The sequence below is a fragment of the Mercenaria mercenaria genome, chromosome 5 (genome assembly GCF_021730395.1).
Source record: "Mercenaria mercenaria strain notata chromosome 5, MADL_Memer_1, whole genome shotgun sequence".
In the NCBI taxonomy this organism is placed as follows: Eukaryota; Metazoa; Mollusca; class Bivalvia; order Venerida; family Veneridae; genus Mercenaria; species Mercenaria mercenaria.
This window is the reverse complement of record NC_069365.1, coordinates 62680317-62702538: the sequence shown is the minus strand read 5'-3', so window position 1 is coordinate 62702538 and position 22222 is coordinate 62680317. Positions and strand designations below refer to the sequence as shown.

General features: G+C 37.2%; 1 protein-coding gene across 4 annotated transcripts in view; it reads right to left on the bottom strand.

Annotated features, from left to right (window-relative positions):
- LOC123557401 (probable asparagine--tRNA ligase, mitochondrial) overlaps nucleotides 1-22222 on the bottom strand; it is a 335510-nt gene that overhangs the window by 195782 nt on the left and 117506 nt on the right. For all 4 annotated transcript variants that reach the window (XM_053543755.1, XM_053543756.1, XM_053543757.1 and 1 more), the window contains one exon: nucleotides 11252-11332. In XM_053543755.1, coding sequence (XP_053399730.1) covers nucleotides 11252-11332 — 81 coding nt within the window. The remainder of the gene's footprint in view (nucleotides 1-11251; nucleotides 11333-22222) is intronic.

The following is a 22222-nucleotide window of genomic DNA, read 5'->3' as shown; positions in this document are numbered from 1 at the left end:
ACCGGGGCATGTTTATCTATTGTACTGATTTATACCATACTCCAGCTGTTGTAACACAACAATGACCACATTTGGGGTCTGGTTATCTATAGCACTGATACAGAGCATGCTCTAGCTGTTGTTACCGGTCAATGACAACAGCCGCAGCATGTGTATCTATTGTAATGATATAGATTATGCTCTAGCTGTTGCTACCGGACAATGACAACAGTCGGAGCAGGTTTATCTATGTAATGATACAGACCATGCTCTAGCTGATGTAACACAACCATGAGAAAAGTTTGGGCCAGGTTATCGTTAGTACTAATACAGATTATTCTCCGGCTATTGTTACCGGACAATGGCCACAGTCAGAGCCTGTTTACATATAGTACTGCTACAGACCATGCCCTAACTGTTGTTACACAATCATGACAACAGTTGGGGTCTGATTATCTATAGTACTGATACAGACCATGCTGTAGCTTTTGTAACACAACCATGACAACAGTTGGGGTCTGGTTATCTAAAGTAATGATGTAGACCATGCTGTACCTGTTGTAACACAACCATGACAATAATTGGGGTCTGGCTATCTAAAGTACTGATGCAGACCATGATGTAGCTGCTGTAACACAACCATGACAAAAGTTTGGGCATGGTTATCTAAAGTACTGATACACACATGTTCCAGCTGATGTAACACAATCATGAAAGCAGTTGGGACCTGGTTATATTTTAGTACAGTTACAGATCATGCTCTAGCTGTTGTACACAACCATGACAACAGTTGGGGCCTGTTATCTATAGAACTGATACAAACCATACCGGTCAAAGACAACAGCCGAGCAGGTTATCTATTGTACTGATACAGACCATGCTCTAGCTGTTGTAACACAACCATAAGAAGCGTTTGGTCATTGGTATCAATAGTACTAATACAGACCATGCTCTAGGCTTTGTTACACAACCATGACAACAGTTGAGGCCTTGTTATCTATAGTACTTATACACACCATGCTCTATCTGTTGTTACACAACCATGACAACTGTTGAGGCCTTGTTATCTATAGTACTTATACACACCATGCTCTATCTGTTGTTACACAACCATGACAACAGTTGAGGCCTTGTTATCTATAGTACTTATACACACCATGCTCTATCTGTTGTTACACAACCATGACAACAGTTGGGGCCTGGTTATCTATAGTACTTGTACAGACCTACTTTAGCTGTTGTTACCGGACCATGACATCAGTTGGAGCCTATTTATCTGTATTTATGATACAGATCTTGCTCTGACCATGACAACAGTGGGTGCATGGCTAAAGTAATTTCAAAACAGTACAAATAACGTTTGTAGAAAAAAAAATGATGCAAATATGATCAAATTCTGCACAGTTAACTTTTGTGTATACCATTCGATATAGCATTAATATTTCAAACGGTGCGTGCCGTGGAAAGAATTGTGATACCTTATCTTCATATATATGTCAAATATTGAAGCAGCCATTTCAATGTATGTTGCCACAAAAAGTAAACTTATGATGCCGTATTTTTTTCCTCGTAAATGACCTATAGGCTGCTCCATGAGGGATATGTCACTGGGTGAGAAAACTGTACAGCGTAACCAGAACTCGAACCCGGGGCCTTTCGCTTACTGGACGAACTCTTTTGACAGAGCTACCCGGTCCCTTACACATTTTATCCACTTTAAACATAGTTTGAATTGTAGAGAACGGCATTCATTTTTCTCGTTAGTTATCATAAGGGCAATGACTGTGAATTTAAAGGCTAAAATAACTCTAAAAGAGATATGTAAGATTAGAATTTTAATCATAAAACATCATAATTAGGTTCAGGAAATACATGCTGTTTTGCTTCCTCTGAAGTGCATGTCTAACTAAACAATTTTAACTTGAAAGCAATGATGTCTACAAAAGGAAACACTAAGTTACAGGGAGTTTTGTTGCATATGTTTTATATTCAAACATTATTTTAAATGTTCTGCTGGCGATTTTTGTTTATTTGTATGTTTGTCTACTTGCTTTACATGAATTAAATATTTTGAACCATACCTCAAAACTTTCTATTTCAAGGTAATTAATTATTTTGAACAAAATTGCATTAAACGTTGCAGTTTCATGGTGTAAGTGTAACCTATGTATATAAGAAAAAATATACGAATTCAAATTGCACTAACCAGTTCCAGTTAAATGAAACTACTACATCGTTATTTCATCCGCATACGTGTCCACTTGATAGTTTTCAAGGCCACATAAACGGAAAAAATGAGACAAATCAGGCTTATAATCATTTTGTTGTATGTTACATAACGTTGACAACCCTACTAAGTCATATTGTACGGTAGGATACGTCACAATATGGAACTTAAATGATATGTATAAATGTTGGAATTTCCGACATCTATAAAAAGTAACCAATTGACGCATGCACATTTTGCAACCATGCGCGGCCTGTTGTCGTTATCCCTCTCCCCAACAGCTTAGGTTTTGTCTTTCAAGGTTTAAACAGGCATTGAGAACAAGTTTACTATTGTATGTACATATAACTAGTACTTTTTATTCAGAGAAGTTTAACATTGCAAATGGATGAGGACACCCATATTGGAGGCGGAGGTTCAGCTAGCTTTTCTTCACTGTCAAACAAAGAAGGAACTGATTCAAGTAAGTCCCTGTGGGACTCAGCGATAGAAGCTTTTCTATGTTTAAGATTTTAAGGACGGTTGTAAAATGTGGACTCTATCCTGTTCACAAGAAATTGTGAACCAACTGATGAACAGACAATGGGTACTCACAAATGCTCACCTTGTCACTATGTGACAGGTGAGGTAACAAAAAATGAAATTGATTAATTAAACAAGAGGGTCATGATGACCCTATATCGCTCACCTGTTAAACTTGGCCTTGGAATCATCAAGATAAACATTCTAATCAAATTTTAAGTGATTTAAGTGGTGACCTAGTTTTTGACCCCACATGACCTAGTTTCGAACTTGGCCTAGGAATCATCAAGATAAACTTTCTTACCAAGTTTAATGAAGATAGGGTAAAAAATGTGGCCTCAAGAGTGTTAACAAACATTTCCTTTGATTCCACCAGGTGACCTGGTTTTTGACGTCAAATGACCAAGTTTCATGAAGATAGGGCCATAAGTATTGCATTAACCCTTAGCCTGCTGCAGGCGAATTTAACAGCCTTTGCAAACAGCTTGGAACCAGATCAGATGCCGATTAAATCGGCGTCTGATCAGGTTCCAAGCTGTTTGCTACTCTGACAATATTTCTTCCAGTTTTGGAGCAAATTGAATGAACTTTACAATTTTAGCAGACGACATTTCCAGCAGATGACAATTTATCTAGCATGCTAAAGGTTAAGATTTGTTTTGTTTTGATATTCAACTTCTTCTGCTATAATAATAAGTCTACTTTTATTTCATAAAGGTATCAGTTATAAATACACATGCAAGAAGTATATATTTTTTAATTTTCATAATATTACTTTAAAATTATTACTGTTCTACGTGTTTTTATTTTTCATAATATTACTTTAAAATTATTACTGTTTTATTAAGTGTACTACTGACTGAATCAAGAGAATTAACAATAATAATAATAACAATATACTGTTATTAGCCTACAGAATAAGACATTAACCCATTTTGTTACTCTCGCCCAGATCTTATTGACAGTATGGCATGAATTCCCAGGAGTATCATTTATTTTATAGAGAACTGTTCACCTTAAGAAACCTTCGAGAATCTGAGAAAATCTTAGGGCCAAATAAGTTCAGCCCATGTCCTTGAGCCCATCCCATCCCATCCCACGAGCCCATCCCATGAGCCCATCCCAGGTTTTCCAGGATCCCAATTCAGAAACAGTAATACCTGGGGAGGCTATAAATTTTGGTGCAATTAATTCATCATTGGGCATCATTTACCCTTCAGAGAATAAACAACTGGCTTGATGGGAAGTGTGCTCATTGCTCCAAAGACAATTCAGGGTGATTCAATTCCCATTAGACTAGTTAACACCTCTAACCGAAAAGTGAAATTATCAAAGGGGTCGTTATTGGGATATTTACATGAAACTAAACAGGAGGATTTATTGAGAGAAAATGTTGATTTAAATGACTGTGAAATATTGGACAATAATATCAAAACAAGTGAAAATAACATTAAACATGACATGACTAAATGGAGTAGTAGGTTAAAGGACCTGTACCATAGATCCTCTGAAAATCTCAATGAGTCACAAAAAGAAGCACTGAAGTGTCTATTGGAGAAATATAAAAATGTTTTTTCCAGTTCCTCCACAGATTTAGGGCCTACTTTATTAGTGCGACATACAATTGAGGTGGCAGAAAATGTTCGACCTGTAAAAATACCACCTAGACGGGTGCCAAAAGCGTTCGAAGGCCAAGAAGAAAAAACTAGAAAATGCTTTTGTAAAAAAGCGCATGTCTCCCCCAATGCAAAGTCCTATAGGCACGAAGTCAATAGGGGTCAGGAGCGAAAGTCAAAGAGACACTGATGGTTGGCTGCAATAGGGATCATCTACTTGGCATGTCCAGTCATCCCGCTAAATTTCAACACTAGTGGCCTAGTGGTTCTCAAGTCACTGTTCAGGCTCCTGTGACCTTGACCTTTGATCAAGTGACCTCAAAATAAATAGGGGTCATCTACTCTGCATGTCCAATCATCCTATTAAGTTTTAACATTGTAGGTCAAGTGGTTCTCAACTTATTTCCAAAAAATGATTTTACATGAACAGGCCATTGTGACCTTGACCTTTATTAGACTGACCCCAAAATCAATAGGGGTCATCTACTCTGCATGTTCAATCATCCTATGAAGTTTCAACATTCTGGGTCAAGTGGTTCTCAAGTTATTGATCGGAACTGGTTATCAATGTTCAGGCCCCTTTGACCTTGACCTTTAATGGAGTGACCCCAAAAACAATAAGGGTCATTTACTCTGCATGAACAATCATTCTATGAAGTTTCAACATTCTGGGTCGAGAGGTTCTCAAGTTATTGATTGGAAATGGTTTTCCATGTTCAGGCCCCTGTGGCCTTGACCTTTAACAGAGTGACCCTAAAATCGTTAGGGTTCATCTATTCTGCATGACCAATCATCCTACGAAGTTTCATCATTCTGGGTCAAGTGGTTCTCAAGTTACTGACCGGAAATGGTTTGCAATGTTCAGGCCCCTGTGACCTTGACCTTTAATAGAGTGACCCCAAAATCGATATGGGTCATCTACTTTGCATGTACAATCATCCTATGAAGTTTCAACATTCTGGGTCAAGTGGTTCTCTAGTTATTGATCAGAAATGGTTTTAAATGTTCAGGCCCCTGTGACCTTGACCTTTGACGGAGTGACCCCAAAAACAATAGGGGTCGTCTACTCTTTATGACCAATCATCCTATCAAGTTTCAACATTCTGGGTCAGGTGGTTCTCTAGTTATTGATTGGAAATGGTTTTCAATGTTCAGGCCCCTGTGACCTTGACCTTTGATGGAGTGACCCCAAAAACAATAGGGGTCATCTACTGTTCATGACCAATCATCCTATGTAGTTTCAACATTCTGGGTCAAGTGGTTCTCTAGTTATTGATTGGAAATGGTTTTCAATGTTCAGGCCCCTGTGACCTTGACCTTTGACGGAGTGACCCCAAAATCGATAGGGGTCATCTACTCTTCATGACCAATCAGCCTATGAAGTTTCAACATTCTGGGTCAAGTGGTTCTCTAGTAATTGATCGGAAATGGTTTTCAATGTTCAGGCCCCTGTGACCTTGACCTTTGATGGAGTGACCCCAAAAACAATAGGGGTCGTCTACTCCAGCAGCCCTACAACCCTATGAAGTTTGAAAGTTCTAGGTCAAATGGTTCTCCAGTTATTGCTCGGAAATGAAGTGTGACGTACGGACGGACAGGGCAAAAACAAATGTCTCCTGGGGGAGACATAATTATTCAACAACAACTTGAAATGGGAATAACTGAAGAAAGTAAGAGTCCATGGTCTGCACCTTTATGCTTCGTAATGAAAAAGGACCCACAAGGAGGAGTGCGCGTCGTTGTTGATTATAGGGGTTTAAATGATTTAAGTAAAAAATGTGCCTATCCATTGCCAAGAATTGACAGTTGTTTAGAAAGTTTGGGAGGAAATAATTATTACAGTTCATTAGATCTTTTGTCAGGATTTTACCAAATAGAATTGGATGAGAGAGATCGGGAAAAGACTGCATTTGGCACCAGCAGGGGCGGTCTGTATCAATATGTTACTATGCCGCAGGACCTTACAGGGGCTCCACATACATTTCAGTGGTGTATGGAATTAGTGTTTAAGAACTTAGAGTGGAGGACAATGATTATTTACATGGATGATATTTGTACTTTTGCTGAAACTTTTGATCAGGCATTGATTAGGTTAGATGAAATTTTAACCAGATTGGGGAAAAATAACTTGAAATTAAAACTAAGCAAGTGCAATCTACTCCAAAGGCACATAAATACATTGAGTCACACAATTGACAGTTCTGGAATACGACCTTCAGAAGAGAATGTTCAATCTGTGAGAGTGGCCTGTGCCACGGAATTTAACCGAACTCAGAAGTTTTTTAGGTTTTTGTAGATATTACAGACGTTTTATCAAGGGATTTAGTGCTAGGGCGTCACCACTTAATCGCTTAACAGAGGCCGGTCGAGCGTTTATCTGGGGACCTGAACAGAAAAGTGCTTTTATGGATTTAAAGTCTGCATTGACAGGCGAAGAAGTATTAGCATATCCGAAAGAGGAAGGCTTTTTCATAGTGGATACTGACAGTAGCAATTTCTCGTGCGGGGGTTGCTTGTCGCAAATGCAATGCTCAGATACAGCTCAGGATTATGTTGAAAAACCAATTATGTTTGCGAGTAAATCATTTGACAAAACACAACGACGTTATTGTGCCACAAGAAGAGAACTGTTGGGCGTAGTGACATTTATAACCCAGTTTAGACTCTTTCTGTTAGGTAGAGAATTTTTATTAAGGCCTGACTGTTTCAGTTTAAGGTGGCTAATGTCATTTAAGTCACCTACTGATCAAATGGCACATTGGCTAGAGGTTTTGTCACAGTATAACTTTAAAATCAAACATCGTAGTGGGAAAAAGCATATCAATGCTGATAGCCTGTCCAGAATTCCATGTGAACCAGAGGAGTGTCAGTGCTATGATGGGAATACAATACTTGAAAGTTTACCATGTAAGGGGTGTCAGACTTGTTTGAAGAAACACGATTCCTGGTCAGATTTTGCACAATTCAATGACGTTGTTCCATTATTCGATAAAAACTTGAATATTGGGAATCAGAATAGGCCAGTCATATTACGAGTAAAGACTCAAAATAGTGGGTTATGGAGCAGTATTTTTGTGCTCATGCAGCTGCAAATCATAAAGTTGATAGGTTGTTTCAATACACTTTTCCATGGATTAAAACAGACTGGGAAGTACTTCCGAAATGGCGTTCAATGACTTCGATTCCACGATAGTCTGGATTTAAATGGTGTACAAAGTGGAAATAGCTTCAGCTTTGGTGACAATAATGAGGAGGTGTTGAACAAGGACGTAAATTCTATACTGGATGAACATGTTGCATTATCCGAGGATGCAGCGCAAACATCTTAACTTAGGTTGTCTCAAATAGTTTAAGGAGGTAGGTTACCTTGTTACCAGGGTAAATTCAAATTAGTTGAACCGCAGTGGTTTTTTGTATTTCGTGTAATTTAATGTTTTAACTGCTACAATTTCAGTTCCGTTTATCTCTGTCCCTTCAAGTACAATTTTTATCCAGGTTTGAAGTACATGACCCTCTTAAGGTATTTTATATAGAAAGAAGAAGAAAAATACGGATATTTAACACTTTTCAGTGTATTTTGGTTTCATTGTTATCCATAGAAGTCTGCATAATTAATAGTTTTACTAGTATGCGCATAAGCTTTCTTATAAAAGCTTAAAATGTATATGTTGCGGGGCTCGTGTTTCCATGGTAACGCATTTTCTCTCATTTTTCAACAATTATGTATGAAAACGGGTTTTTCGACGGCTTCAGTGCCATTCTGTTATTGACCAACATGGAATATTTGGGTAATATGATTAGCAAAATACCAAGAACTTTACATGGTACTATGTTTTTCTTAAAGTTTAGAGTAATCATGGCAACAGAGATGTTTAAAATAGCTTATATGTTGCTTTTTATCGTAATTTCTTATAAGAAATATTATATAAAATTATCTTTCTTGTTAATGTAGCTTTAAAACATCTTATTTCTAACGTTAGTAATATTTTCTTATGAATTACAGTTAATTTAACAAATTTCACAGCTTAAAATACTTACAGCAGTGCCCGTCGTCTGACATTTTTATTGAAAAATTGTTCTGCATGCTGCTATTATTCTCATGGATATTGTTGAAATGAAAATAAAAAGCCGAAGCTGTGTTCCATTAATAGACCAGTGTCAACGCTTTTGAATTTTACAATTAGACATATAGGTCACGGGCTTCGTTTCCATGGTAACATCAATTTAATTCAAGACACCACAATTTTATACTGAAATTTTAACAATTTTAGAGCTTAGTTTTAGTATTTAAGTAACAAATTATCAACAGAAACTGGGAAATAGGTATAACAAATCAAACTGCTCAATTTTTATTTGTAAATGACCGTAATAAGTTACTTTTCAGCCATCTATATTCCCAATCACATCAGTTACCATCATCCATTTTCTTACATTCCGCATAACATTTCAATATAATTACATAAAAGAAGCAAAATATTGGTCATTTTTCAGAGCAAAAGACTAATAAAAAGAATTTCAGCAAATAATGGTTGTTTAAAAATAGTTCAAATAAAGAAAAGGCACAGAATAACGTACTTTCAAAATAAAAGCTATTAATTTTGCGCGGTAACTGACACGTAACGCCATGACGTCAATGACGTCATTTAAGGCAACAATGTTTTGAAGCGTTTCTGCGGCAATTCATTCATTATTTCTGCATTATTAAACCATTAAACATAAGATCGGAGGCAGGTTCAAGATTTATTTCCAGAAGAATGGATATACAAACACATTTAGTTTGTCGTAAACGTCGTCGTAAATCGTCACGTTAGCTTCCGATTGGACATGCGCACTTACAAATATCAAGGTAACCTACCTCCTTAACACAGTTAATTGTTCACCTGTCAAAATGGCCAAATTACAGAGAGCAGACCCAGATTTCGGAATTGTGATACAGTGGCTTGAAGAAAAATTCAGCAACAAACTGGTTACCAGTCAATAGATTTTTGTAAACGAGTTTCTATATACCATATTCAAAGCTTCGAACAGTGCCTTGAGTTACCCTTCGCATATTGATCGTGTTTCTACAAGTGATCGCAACACCACCGCCTTTTTGATTTTTTCTATTAGTTGCGCTTAATTTATATCCATTCTGGTTCAAGTCAAGTGCCCCCGTTTGAACAAATTTTGGAGAGGACCTTATAATGATGCTACAAACCAAGTTTGATGAAGATCTATCTAGCTATTAATGAAAAGAAGCTGTTTAAAGGTTTTTCTATTTTCAGCTCTAGCTGCCCCTAAAAGGGGCCAAGTGCTCCCATTTGAATGAACTTGATAGAGCACCTCGCCAGAATGCTACAGACCAAATCTGGTGTTATTCTGACCAGTAGTTTAAGGGAAGAAGATGTTTCAGCGAAAATGTGGACAACAGATGCCAGACCATCCACCTATACTAATAGCTCACCCTGAACCTTCGGTTAGGGAAGAAAACTAAATGAAAAACATTTTTTATAAAATCTTAATTCAGAGGTGGGGTTGTAATGTAGATTGTTGCAGTCTGCACACTGTCTCATCATCAAGTTCCTATATTCCAAGTTTCAAGTCAATACCATTAATATTTTTATGCTCTGGACACATAATATATGATGGGCAGATCTGACCTTGCTGTGACCTCGATCTTTGACCGACCACCCTGGTTCATTCACTCTGCACATGGTCTCATCACTACCTACCTACATATGAAGTCAACACCTTGAATGGTTAATAAGTTATGCTGCAGACACTAAATGTGGACAAATTTGACCTTTGAGCTCAATTTGTAACCCTGACCTTAAACCTTCAGATTTGGCTCATGTTCTCTGTAACAACTGATATTTGAGCTTGTTGAGAATCATTAACAAGGTGTCTACACACAAAGCTGACACAGACACAGGTGGAATCACAACTGCTCTGATGACCTCTGTCATGTCTTGCTGTTATGAAGATTTATCAATGCGAGAAAAATGAAATCAAGCTTGGGCTGTACCCTCAGTCGCTATCAGTTTTTCCAAGTCGATAAATCCTCATATTTACCTCAGTGAAATGCAACATTCATAACTATATCATTACGATTACACAATAAATCTGCTCTTATAGAGTCTTTGTTGACCATCTTGGCATAGTTTAAAGCATGAAGTCTGTACTGCATAAAGACTTTCTCTACTGTCCAATCTAATATTGCCCTAGGGTCAAAAAGGTACAAGGTATGTGGGCATAGGAAATAGAGATCAATATAACAGCACCTTTACTAATCCTACCAGGTGTTCTGTATTACAAAAGTGCTTCTATTGTGACATTTTGATACAAGCAAATCTGTATTAACTGCACTATTAGTTACTTACTGGTACTTCATTTTATTATTGGCTTGTTAAAAATTAATTTTTTACCATGTGCAAGTTGACAGAATCATAGGAACCATGTTTTGAGGGGTAAATCAAACACAAATGAATAAATCCTTAATGTTTTTGTTGTGCACAAAAGTATGATATTGTGTCTAAAACAGTTTTCATTTTCCATTCAATTGTGTAATTGCAAGGGAAGTAAACTTATAGATATCTCTGCTTATAAGTACTAGCCCAAGGCAAGAGTTGTCATTCTTTGTGGATCACAACTTTAAATTAAAAATTAAAACTTCTGTAATTGATACTAACAAAACTATCATAAACTTCACATTTGTGAAATCATTTTTGGTTATTTCAAGGACTTGGAAATCAATTTCTAGATTTTATTTAATGTATTACTATGATTGAAAATTTTAGGGTCTATCTCTAAACTATGGAATGTTATGGAACTTTTTTGCTCTAGTGGGACAGTATGGCCATTTATTTCACACACTGTTTATTTTTATGGAACTTCATGAAATGTACAAATGCTTTTTTAGAATGCTTACCTCAATACTGAAAGTTTCCCCAGCTCCTTCACAGTCATTGGAAGAAAGTATTGGTGTATGGATGAAGATATATCCTTGATCCTGTTAGGAAGAATTCAATAATATTAGACACAAAAGACAATATGTCAGTAGTGTTTCATTCAAGCAAGCAGTAGCAGTTCACGGATGAACAACAGATACAGTGTGATCACAAAAGCTCACCATGAGCACTGAACAACGGATACCGTGTGATCACAATAGCTCACCATGAGCACTGAACAACGGATACAGAGTGATCACAATAGCTCACCATGAGCACTGAACAACAGATACAGTGTGATCACAATAGCTCACCATGAGCACTGAACAACAGATACAGTGTGATCACAATAGCTCACCGTAAGCACTTTGTGCACTAAAAAGTTTGTATTCTGAATGAAGTTGTAATAAAACAGCTGAATTAAACACAATGTTGATGCAGTAATAAAAATATAATTTTAATATTTTTAACAAGAGGGTCATGATGACCCTGAATCGCTCACCTGAGTAATATGAGCCACATGTTTAAAATGGCAAGCTGATGCTAAAATATTAGAAATTGGTCAGTAGGTCATATTCATGGTCAATTTTAAGATCGGTGTGCAAAACTGTACATGTCGTCCAAATTTCAAGGCTGTATCTTAAACAAGAGAGCCATGATGGCCCTATATCGCTCACGTAAGTACCATTGCTTTAACCAAAAACAAAAAGAAACAAGAGCTGTCGGAGGACAGCAACGCTCGACTATTCAACAGTCTTGTCGATTGAATGAATACGAAAGTCGAAAAAGGGGCATAATTTAAAAAAAGCAAAATAGGGTTATGGAACCTGCATAGTGCTTATCAGTTCATGACAGTGGACAAGTGTGTGAAGTTTCAATCCATTCCCATTAGAGGGTACTGAGATACCAACTTACATAAATTATAAGAATTTAACCCAAAACTCCTAAGTTTAAAAAGGGGCATAATTTTGTAAAATGCAAAGTTGAGTTATTGATCTTTTGCACTGCATGTCATATCATGACAGTGAACAAGTGTGTGAAGTTTCAATCCTTTCCCATTAGCGGATACTGAGATACCAGCTTACATACAAAACCTTAACCAAAAAATTCTAAGTCGAAAAAGGCCCGGCATAATTTTGTAAAAAAGCAAAATAGAGTTATGGAACCTGTGCAATGCAAGTCAGTTTATCACAGTGAATAAGTGTGTGAAGTTTCAATCCATTCCCACAAGTGGTTACTGAGATACCAGCTTATATACAAAACCTTAACCAAAAATTTCTAAGTCAAAAAAGGGGCATAATTTTGTAAAAAAAGCAAAATAGAGTTATGGAACCTGTGCAATGTAAGTCAGTTTATCACAGTGAATAAGTGTGTGAAGTTTCAATCCATTCCCACATGTAGTTGCTGAGATACCAGCTTACATACAAAAACTTAACCAAATCGGGACGCGGACGCGGACGCAGACGCCGATGCGGACGCCGACGCGGACGCCGACACATGGGTGAGTCCAATAGCTCTACTATTCTATGAATAGTCGAGCTAAAAATTCTTACAAGGTACAGATATGTCAAAATGCACCTCCAAATCGGAAGTACCATCCATGTTGTACCACAAAAAAGTGGTCTCAGATTTTCCCTACGGCCAATAATAATAAAATTACTAAATAAGCTATTTATAGTTAAATAAAAGGGAAGTAATTCAAAAAATTTCTTGTAAGCGAACAAAAGAAGGATCTGCCAAATAAAAACAAGAGCACTGCAATGCAACGCAAATGCAGAGCAATATTCACACAAAACAAAGTCATATGACCTTTGACCCCTAAGTGTGACCTTGACATTGAAGTGAGCCATCCGAAACATGGCTCTGCATGTTGCTTCAATGAGGTGAACATTTGTGTCAGGTTTCTCTGAAATCTATCAAGGGGTTCAAGAGTTACAGAGCGAAGGGAAATTGCTAACCAACACACAGACAGACAGACGGACACCGAGGCGATAACATAATACGTCCCTGCAGGGTATAAAAAGTAATCGAGATCTTATGGTGATACAAGTTGTGTACAAGTTTGGTTAAAATAAAATCAAAAATGAAGCTGCTATTGTGCAGACAAGGTCAATATAGCCAATTTTGGCCCTTTCAGGGGCCATAACTCTAGAACCCATTATGGTATCTGGCCGGTTTAAGAAAGGAACCAAGACCTTATGGTGACACAAGTTTTGTGCAAGTCTGATTAAATTCAAATCATAAATGAAGCTGTTATTGTGCAGACAAGGTCAAAATAGCGAATTCCAGCCCTATCAGGGACCATAACTCTGGAACCCATTACGGGATCTGGCCAGTTCAAGACAGGAACCAAGACCTTATGGTGATACAAGTTGTGTGCAAGTTTAGTTAAAATCAAATCATAAATGAAGCTGCTATTGTGCAGACAAGGTCAAAATAGCTAATTACTCTGGAACCCATTAAGGAATCTGGCCAGTTCCAGAAAGGAACCAAGATCTTATGGTGATACAAGTTGTGTGCAAGTTTGGTAAAAATTAAATCATAAACAAAGCTGCTATTGTGCAGACAAGGTCAAAATAGCTAATTCTGGCCCTTTCAGGGGCCATAACTCTGGAATCCCTGATGGAATCTGGCCAGTTCAAGAAAGGAACCAAGATCTTATGGTGATACAAGTTGTGTGCAAGTTTGGTAAAAATCAAATCATAAATAAAGCTGCTATTGTGCAGACAAGGTCAAAATAGCTAATTTTGGCCCTTTCAGGGGCCATAACTCTGGAACCCATAATGAGATCTGGCCAGTTCAAGAAAGGAACCGAGATCTTATAGTGATACAAGTTGTGTGCAAGTTTGGTTAAAATAAAATCATAAATGAAACCACTATCGTGCAGACAAGAAATTGTTGACGGACAGATGCACGGACGGAGGCACGCACGGACGACGGACGAAGGGTGATCACAAAAGCTCACCCTGTCACTATGTGACAGGTGAGCTAAAAACAAGAAAGTAGGTCAGTAGGTCAAGTGACCCCTAATCATTTGGGGTCATCAGGTAATTATAATTAAACAGTCTAGGAAATATGATCTGATAATTTTTTAAGTATTTATTCCTCTATAACTCATATAAGAAGTGACCCCTAGGGCGGGGCCTCTTTTCATCTCAGGGGAATAATTTGAACAATCTTGTTAGACATCCACTAGGCGATGCTACATACCAAATATCAAAGACCTAGGCCTTGAACTTTCAGATAAAAAGATTTTTTTTCTCCCTATATAAGTCTATGTTAAATTTGGGACCCCCTCGGGGGCATAATTTGAACAATTTTGGTAGAGGACCACAAGACAATGCAACATACCAAATATCAAAAGCCTAGGCCTTGCAGTTTCAGGCAAGAAGATTTTTAAAGTTTTTTCCTATATAAGTCTATGTAAAACTTGAGACCCCCAGGACAGGGCCTCTATTCATCCCAGGATTATAATTTGAACAATACTGGTAGAGGATCTCAAGGCAATACTACATACCAAATATCAAAGGCCTAGGTCTTGTGATTTTAGACAAGAAGATTTTTGAAGTTTTTTCCTATATAAGTCTATGTAAAACTTGGGACCCCCGAGACGGGGCCTCTTTTCACCCCAGGGGCACAATTTGAACAATCTTCATAGAGGACCATTAGATGATACCACAAGCCAAATATCAAGGCTCTAGGCCTTGTGGTTTTGGACAAGAAGATTTTTAAAGTTTTTTCCTTTGGGTTGCCATGGCAACCAGAGTTCTAAATGGAATTCAATTCTTTGAAAAATTTTGAAAGGGGACCGCCAAAGAATCATAGCCCATGGGTTTTAAAAGATTTTAACATCTATGTTTTGCTTTTTGAATAGAAAATGTTCTCAGCAAATGAAAATAAAAGTTTGAATACCAGAAAAGTTGTTTGCATTGTCATTACAGTTTGTCCTAGTGTAAATCTGTGAAAACAATTATGGATAAAATGTGCCCCCATCCCAGCTTTAGTACAGGATGGAAGGCATTATTTGAGTAAAGCCGAAAGCTGAGCATGTATATATAGCATTCCATTCTGGACGTTTAAACCTTATCGCAAATTAAAAGATTTCAAATTTACCGCCTGATGAGATTGTTACCTGCGCATGCGCCGCACATCACCCACAATACACCAAATCCCATGAGATTCACAATTCAAAGAATATTTTTTGTTGCTTAAAAACATAATACAAAAAGGCTTACAACAACACACATTCTAAAAGGCTTCCATCACAATGTGACTCAAACTCACTACACTAAGGGCAGGGTATATACATGCTCAGCCTCCGGCTTTACTCAAATAATGCCCTCCATCCTGCACTAAAGCGTGGATTGGGGCACATTATTTTTGGTAAAGCCTTTCGGCTTTTTGCATGTATATATAGCATCTTTAAAGGCAACAAAAATACACAATTCAATGCCTTAAATTTATTACTCATCAAATAATCATTCATGACCAAATACAGCATCGTTGTAAGACACACCACTCTCAGAATGTCTACAATAATTTTTTTTTAAATTCTTATCCGACTTCCAGTTACCCTGCGAAATAATATTACTTATACTACAACCTTTACTATATGCTGCTGAGGCTGACGCCCCCCTATATGAATGGCCCTTGTAAATAGAAGTATCTAAACCAGAAAGTTCAAGCACAATTTTGAGCCATCTTGATAACGTACTAGTTGTTACCGCATCAAATGTTTCAAAAGAAACAAAAACTCTGTCACTTTTCCTCATAGAAGCCGTCTTCTGAACATAATACAACAAAGTATGCATTGCACAAATTCTCTCATCTTCAGAGAATAGCACTGTCCTGCTTTGGACATTTTCAGTATTTCAGAAAAGGTAAAGACAACTGCTTGTTGTTAAACAATCATATTATTTAAATCTAGTGCACATAAAGTCTGAGCTCTTGGCGCTGTTGCTAATGCAATCAAAGCTAATGTTTTCAGTGTCAACAGTTATACTTGGATAAAGGCATCAAGCTTTGCAAAAACCTTAACACAATAGACACATTCCATGTCATAACATATCTAGGCTTTGAGGGTTTATGTATAAACACACTCTTCATAAAACGAGAAATCAAAGCAGTTTCGTTACACCAAGAATTTCCAAAAAATTATAAAGTCTGAAGTAGCATTGCTTTGTGTATATTTATAGTGAACTTGAGAATCGAGCTTTACGGTAACGCAAGTATACTCTCACACTTGGTGATGGATTTTAAAAGTTTCGTCGGAAGTTCTTAAAATGCGCACCCTAGCGGACAGGTGCTCACAGGAAATGCTTCTTTCCGCAGTGAATACAGAACTTCATTCAACTGCTAAAAATTATTCATCACTCAACAATAATGCAAGAAAGATTTCCAGCTGTTTGAAAAAAAAAATTATTTTCATTTAAAAGATCAAGCATCGGCCAGAAAATGGAAAAAATGTCATTAATAAGCAGAAAGCCACGGGAACGCGATAATGACGTCACACCGGCTTCCCATAAATTTTGCAACGTATGATATTCACTGTTATAGGTATGGTGACACTAAATGTAGACTTTTTTTTCAAGTGAATAGGTTCTCGCGAAATTCTTTTGAGTAGTGGATAGTTTCTTTGTGACAAATGATGCGCTAAGTCCGATTTCTTTGAGCTCGCTTTGAGGCTTTGCCTTATTTCATATTAATAGAATATGACATACCACTTCTAAATAGATAGTACAAATAACTTAATACTACCGCTTCAGACGAATAAAATGGACTGGAAAACCTACTATTCCACATACACCACTTTTTCCAAGCACTGCCGTACTGCTTGCTTGTTCCTCCAGACCATGACTCTGTGATAAAATTTGCAACTTCTTTTGGAATTCCTCTACTCTGCAAGCTCTTCCGGATAGAACCACACCAATCATCTTCAGCTTTTTTCTCAAGGGATGAAACTTCTTGTTGTGGGGTAATGCCAGCAAATCTTGATGTCCTGGTAATCTGATAGGAAAATCAGACATATTTTCTAAGAGAACAGGAAACCAACTCTGCGTAAACCAGTATAGAACAACCATAAGAGCTTTGTCTACCTTATCTGATACTACTTTATTTATAACCTTCCCAATTAAATTAAAGGGAGGAAATAAATATGGAACAAACTGGTTCCAAGACAAGGAAAATGCATTTACAGCCATAGCACCAGGTTCAGGGCAAAAATTTGTTCAACCTTGATGCAAACACATCCACATCAGGTAAGAAAGTATGCCTACAAAGCCTATTAAATATATCTTGCTTTAACATCCACTCGGTTGAATCAGAGAAATTCCTGAAATAAAAATCTGCTGTATTCAACCTGCCAGGAACATGCACAGCTGAAATGTAAATCTGCCTAAGCAAGCACCATTCCCATATTTGTTTAGCCAACTTATCCATTTCTATAGACTCCATACCACCAAACTTACTGATATAAGATATAGCAGAAGTGTTATCGGACTGCACCTCTATATGTATGTCTCTACAATCTTCATAAAGAGCCTGTAAACAATAGAAAACTGAAAGGAGTTCAAGGTAGTTAATGCTTAGCATTAAGAACTTCTTCGTTATTCCATCTACCATTGGTATGAATGTCTGTTTCCAAGTCTATTCCTCCGAAACCTAGAAATGACGCATCATTTCTACACCGTTTAGATACATTGACAGGTCTTATTCTTTTCCCATTTTTATCATTAATCTTTGTTATCCACCATGTAATCTCCTGTCTACTAAATAAAGATAATCTTATCACATTATCAAAATCCATACTGTCTCTGAGGCCAAGAAGTTTGTCCCTTTCAAGAGCCCTATAATGCAAAGGCGCTTCCAATATAGCGTTAATAATAAGCCCAATAAATGAAGCAAGCTCTCTTAACTACAACTAAATCTGCCTTTAACAAAACATGAGCTTTGGACAAAATTTTTTGAACTTTATCATCTGGTAGGAATACTTTAAATTGCACAGTATCAAGAATGTAACCAAAGAATACTAATCTTTGACATGGTATCAAAACAGATTTTTTGCGATTTGATTTTGTTTGTTTGTTTGTTTTGGGTTTAACGCCGTTTTTCAACAGTATTTCAGTCATGTAACGGCGGGCAGTTAACCTAACCAGTATTCCTGGATTCTGTACCAGTACAAACCTGTTCTCCGCAAGTAACTGCCAACTTCCCCACATGAATCAGAGGTGGAGGACTAATGATTTCAGACACAATGTCGTTTATCAAATAGTCACGGAGAACATACGCCCCGCCCGAGGATCGAACTCGCGACCCCGAGATCCGTAGACCAACGCTCTTACACCTACTGAGCTAAGCGGGGAGGCTTTTTTTTTTTTTTTTTTTTTTTTTTTTTTTTTTTTTTTTTTTTTTGATTTGAAGTGAATCCTAAGCTTTCTAAAGTTTCTACAATAGTGACGCAATTATTTTGACAAACAGCCTTTCCTTGATTTAGGTTAATTGAATCATCTATATAATATGACGAACGAATATTATCTTGTCTGAACCAAGCAAAAATTGGACGTAATATTTTTGCAAACAAATATGGCGCAGTCGTGAGCCCAAATGGTAGGCAAACAAACGAATAAAGCTTATTGTTCCAAGAGAATTTCAGATACTTCCAATGTGAAGGGTGTATTGGGACTGAAAAATATGCATCTGACAAATTTATTTTTTTGTCATATAATCATTCTGTTGGACCAAATCAAGTAAAATATTAAATGTTTCTTGCTTGAAATGATTATATTGTACGAAAGCATTGAGATGTTTCAAATTAATGACCGGCCTAAATTTTCCACCAGGTTTACTCGCAATAAAAATGGTAGAAATATACTGATCTTTTTCCATTACTGACTGTACAATTGCACCCTTATTCAAAAGTTCCATAACTTCATTGTTTACAATTACTTTTTGATCCAAATCAAATGGAATCTCTCTAGGAATTTTATCTTGAACAGGCTGTTCAACAAAATCAATCTTGTACCCTGAAACTGCACCTAAAATCCAATCAGATCAGATGTAAATCTTGTCCATGTATCTAAACAAAATTGTGTTCATTCAACAGGACTTTCCCTTTCTGTTACTCCTCCTCGTTTGGGTCACGACTGAGTGATGCAGATGTAACAGTAGCTGTAGGATGTCTCCTAGGAGCCCTTGTTAGTCCACCAGACTGTCCAGCACCTCATACCGAAACACCCCTTGTAGGGTATGGCTGTTGGCGATATCCTTGTCCTTGATAACCACCATACTGAGGACCATTGAAGCCCTGTGGTACGAAACACAAGCTACCATATCCACGACAACCACAAAATCTACCTCTACTATGAATAGCCCCTCTGAAATTACTCTGATAGTAAGGATCCTTTCCCAAGAAAGAAATATTGTCACACGACTTCACTTCCTTTGAAATATCATCACCGAACAATTTAGTTGTGATAGGCATTGTCATATTGCAAAGAGAGGAATATTTCTTTTTCAAGTAAGGTCTAATATGATATCTCCTTCTCAAGCTGATACTGTACTGAACCTGACCTAAGCCAGTAATGACATCTGAGAATAAACTCTTTACTTCTTTAGTCATAGTTTATCTCTTTTTATGAAAGTCAACCAACTTAATGAGAGGCACCAAACTAGTACTCAACAAGTTCTGAATAGCTACCAATGCCTTGTCACCTAAGTGACCTTTCTTATCCATAAACTGCCAAACTTCCTGATTCACTAATGGCAGAATAGCTTTGTCACAATTAGCCGGAACTGGATATTTTGAGAACAAAGGGTCAGTGTCACACTGTTGTGTACACGCAGTGTTAATAAGCTTGGCTAGAGAATCACTTATTGGCTGCCCACGCTCTGGAATTTTCATTTTCGATAAGTCCCATGTGTAATCTTCACAATCACTGCTAGCGGTGCTGTTAGTAAGACTAAGTATCCCCAAACGCAGAATTTGTATCCAGTGACTGGGAAACCCATGAGACATGAGCCATAGTCACATAAAAATGAAAAATGTCTCATAAGTTTAAGTGCTGATGAGCCCTGTGTCATATGTCTAAATTGTATTGAATGCAAAAGGATGAAACTATTTAATAGTCAAATCTTACACAAATGAATGTATTCAGTGTGCAGATTCAAAGTGCTTCCAGTGTTTAAAAACATGTTTTAACATCGTATTTTATTCTAGACATCCATTTTTTGTCAGTTTTCAATATTGACAAGCTGTTACAGTTTTAGTTACTATATTTGTTTTTTACTGAGAGCTTCTTTAATATGAAATGTGTAAATACTACAATGCCAGTTCTTAGTTTACAAGTCGCAATTGTCCCATAGAAATTTCTGAATGTCACATAAGATTTATAAATGTCACATAATTTATTGTGTATGACGAGCCATTGTCCCATGGACAAAATTTCTTTCCCAGTCACTGTGTATCAAATCTGGATGCTTTGGAATCTTAAACCTTTTATCAGATAAATTTTCATTTTCATCTGAAGAAATATCGTTAGAATCTACTGTCACCCTAAGGTTACTACCTGGAAAATTCTGATCATAATAATCAAAATACGAGTCATCATAATAAATCCATCTCATAATAAAAATTGTCATTTTGATCAACAATTCCTAGCGCTGACTGAAGTCCCGCTATATTTTCTGGAGACAACTTGGAAATGTCAAACAAATTACTATTTTGACTCTGAGACTCACCAAGTGGGTCCAAAGTACCCGACCTTGAATTTGAACCTGAGGGTTTTGATTTTTTAGAGCCCGAAGGTTTAACACTTGTTTTAACAGCAGCCTTTCCCTTTACAGGACCCTTACCTTTTTTCTTTGGATCAATCACTACCGACTTCAATTTTGTAGAAGCTGGGGTTTTCTTAGTCTTGTTGTTGTTTAAGTCAGTGGGTGGGGGGAGGTCATCGGCTGAAAACCCCTCAAATTCGTCTTCGGAGGGGTGTAGACTTGTACGGTCATCATCAGACATACTTACATATATGTCAGGTTACCAGAAAATTACTTGAAGACCGAAAATTACTTAAAGACCTGAGAACTTTTTCAAAACTCTTTATAACACACCTATTTAAACACGTCGCAATATGGAAAGTGAATCTCGTGGGATTTGATCTATTGTGGGTGATGTGTGGTGCATGCCCAGGTAACAATGTCATCAGGCGGTAAATTTGCCTTCTTTTAATTTGCGATGAGGTTTAAACGTCCAGAATGGAAAGCTATATATACAAGCAAAAAGCCCAAAGGCTTTACAAAAAATAATGCCTCTTAAACGCAAATCCTATTCCAGGGAAAAGAAATTAGAAATTGTTCACTTTTATAAAACTATACATTATTTGCAATAAGATCAGTATGCTTTCATTATGTATAAATACTGTTATGCCCATGTCCATGTTTTACTTTCGTTTTCACAACTAAGGTAAGCACTGTCAATTTTCCAAATATATCAAAAATAGGCGCACACGGCTTGTCTATAAGCGCACATCAAATATAAGCGCATAGTTTTGGCCTAATTATAAGCGCATATCAAAAATTATAGGTGCATAAAAGTGGCACTAAAATTATTATAAAACTTAGCCTATATGATTATTAGTCCCCTACTGGTTGAAAACCAGTTTCATGGACTATAGGAGTGCGCTTTTCCTTCCATCCGTCATAATCTGTCCATCCCTCCGTCTGCAATTTCTTGTCCGGTCCATAACTCTGTCATTCATTAAGGGATTTTCATATTACTTGTCACAAATGTTCCCCATGATGAGACAACATGTCCTGCGCAAAACCAGGACTCCTAGCTCAAAGGTCAAGGTCACAAATGGAGGTCAAGGCTATCATTCTGACCAAATTTCATGAAGATCAATTGAAAAATACAGTCTCCATCGCATACACAAGGTTTTTCTTTGATTTGACCTAGTGAC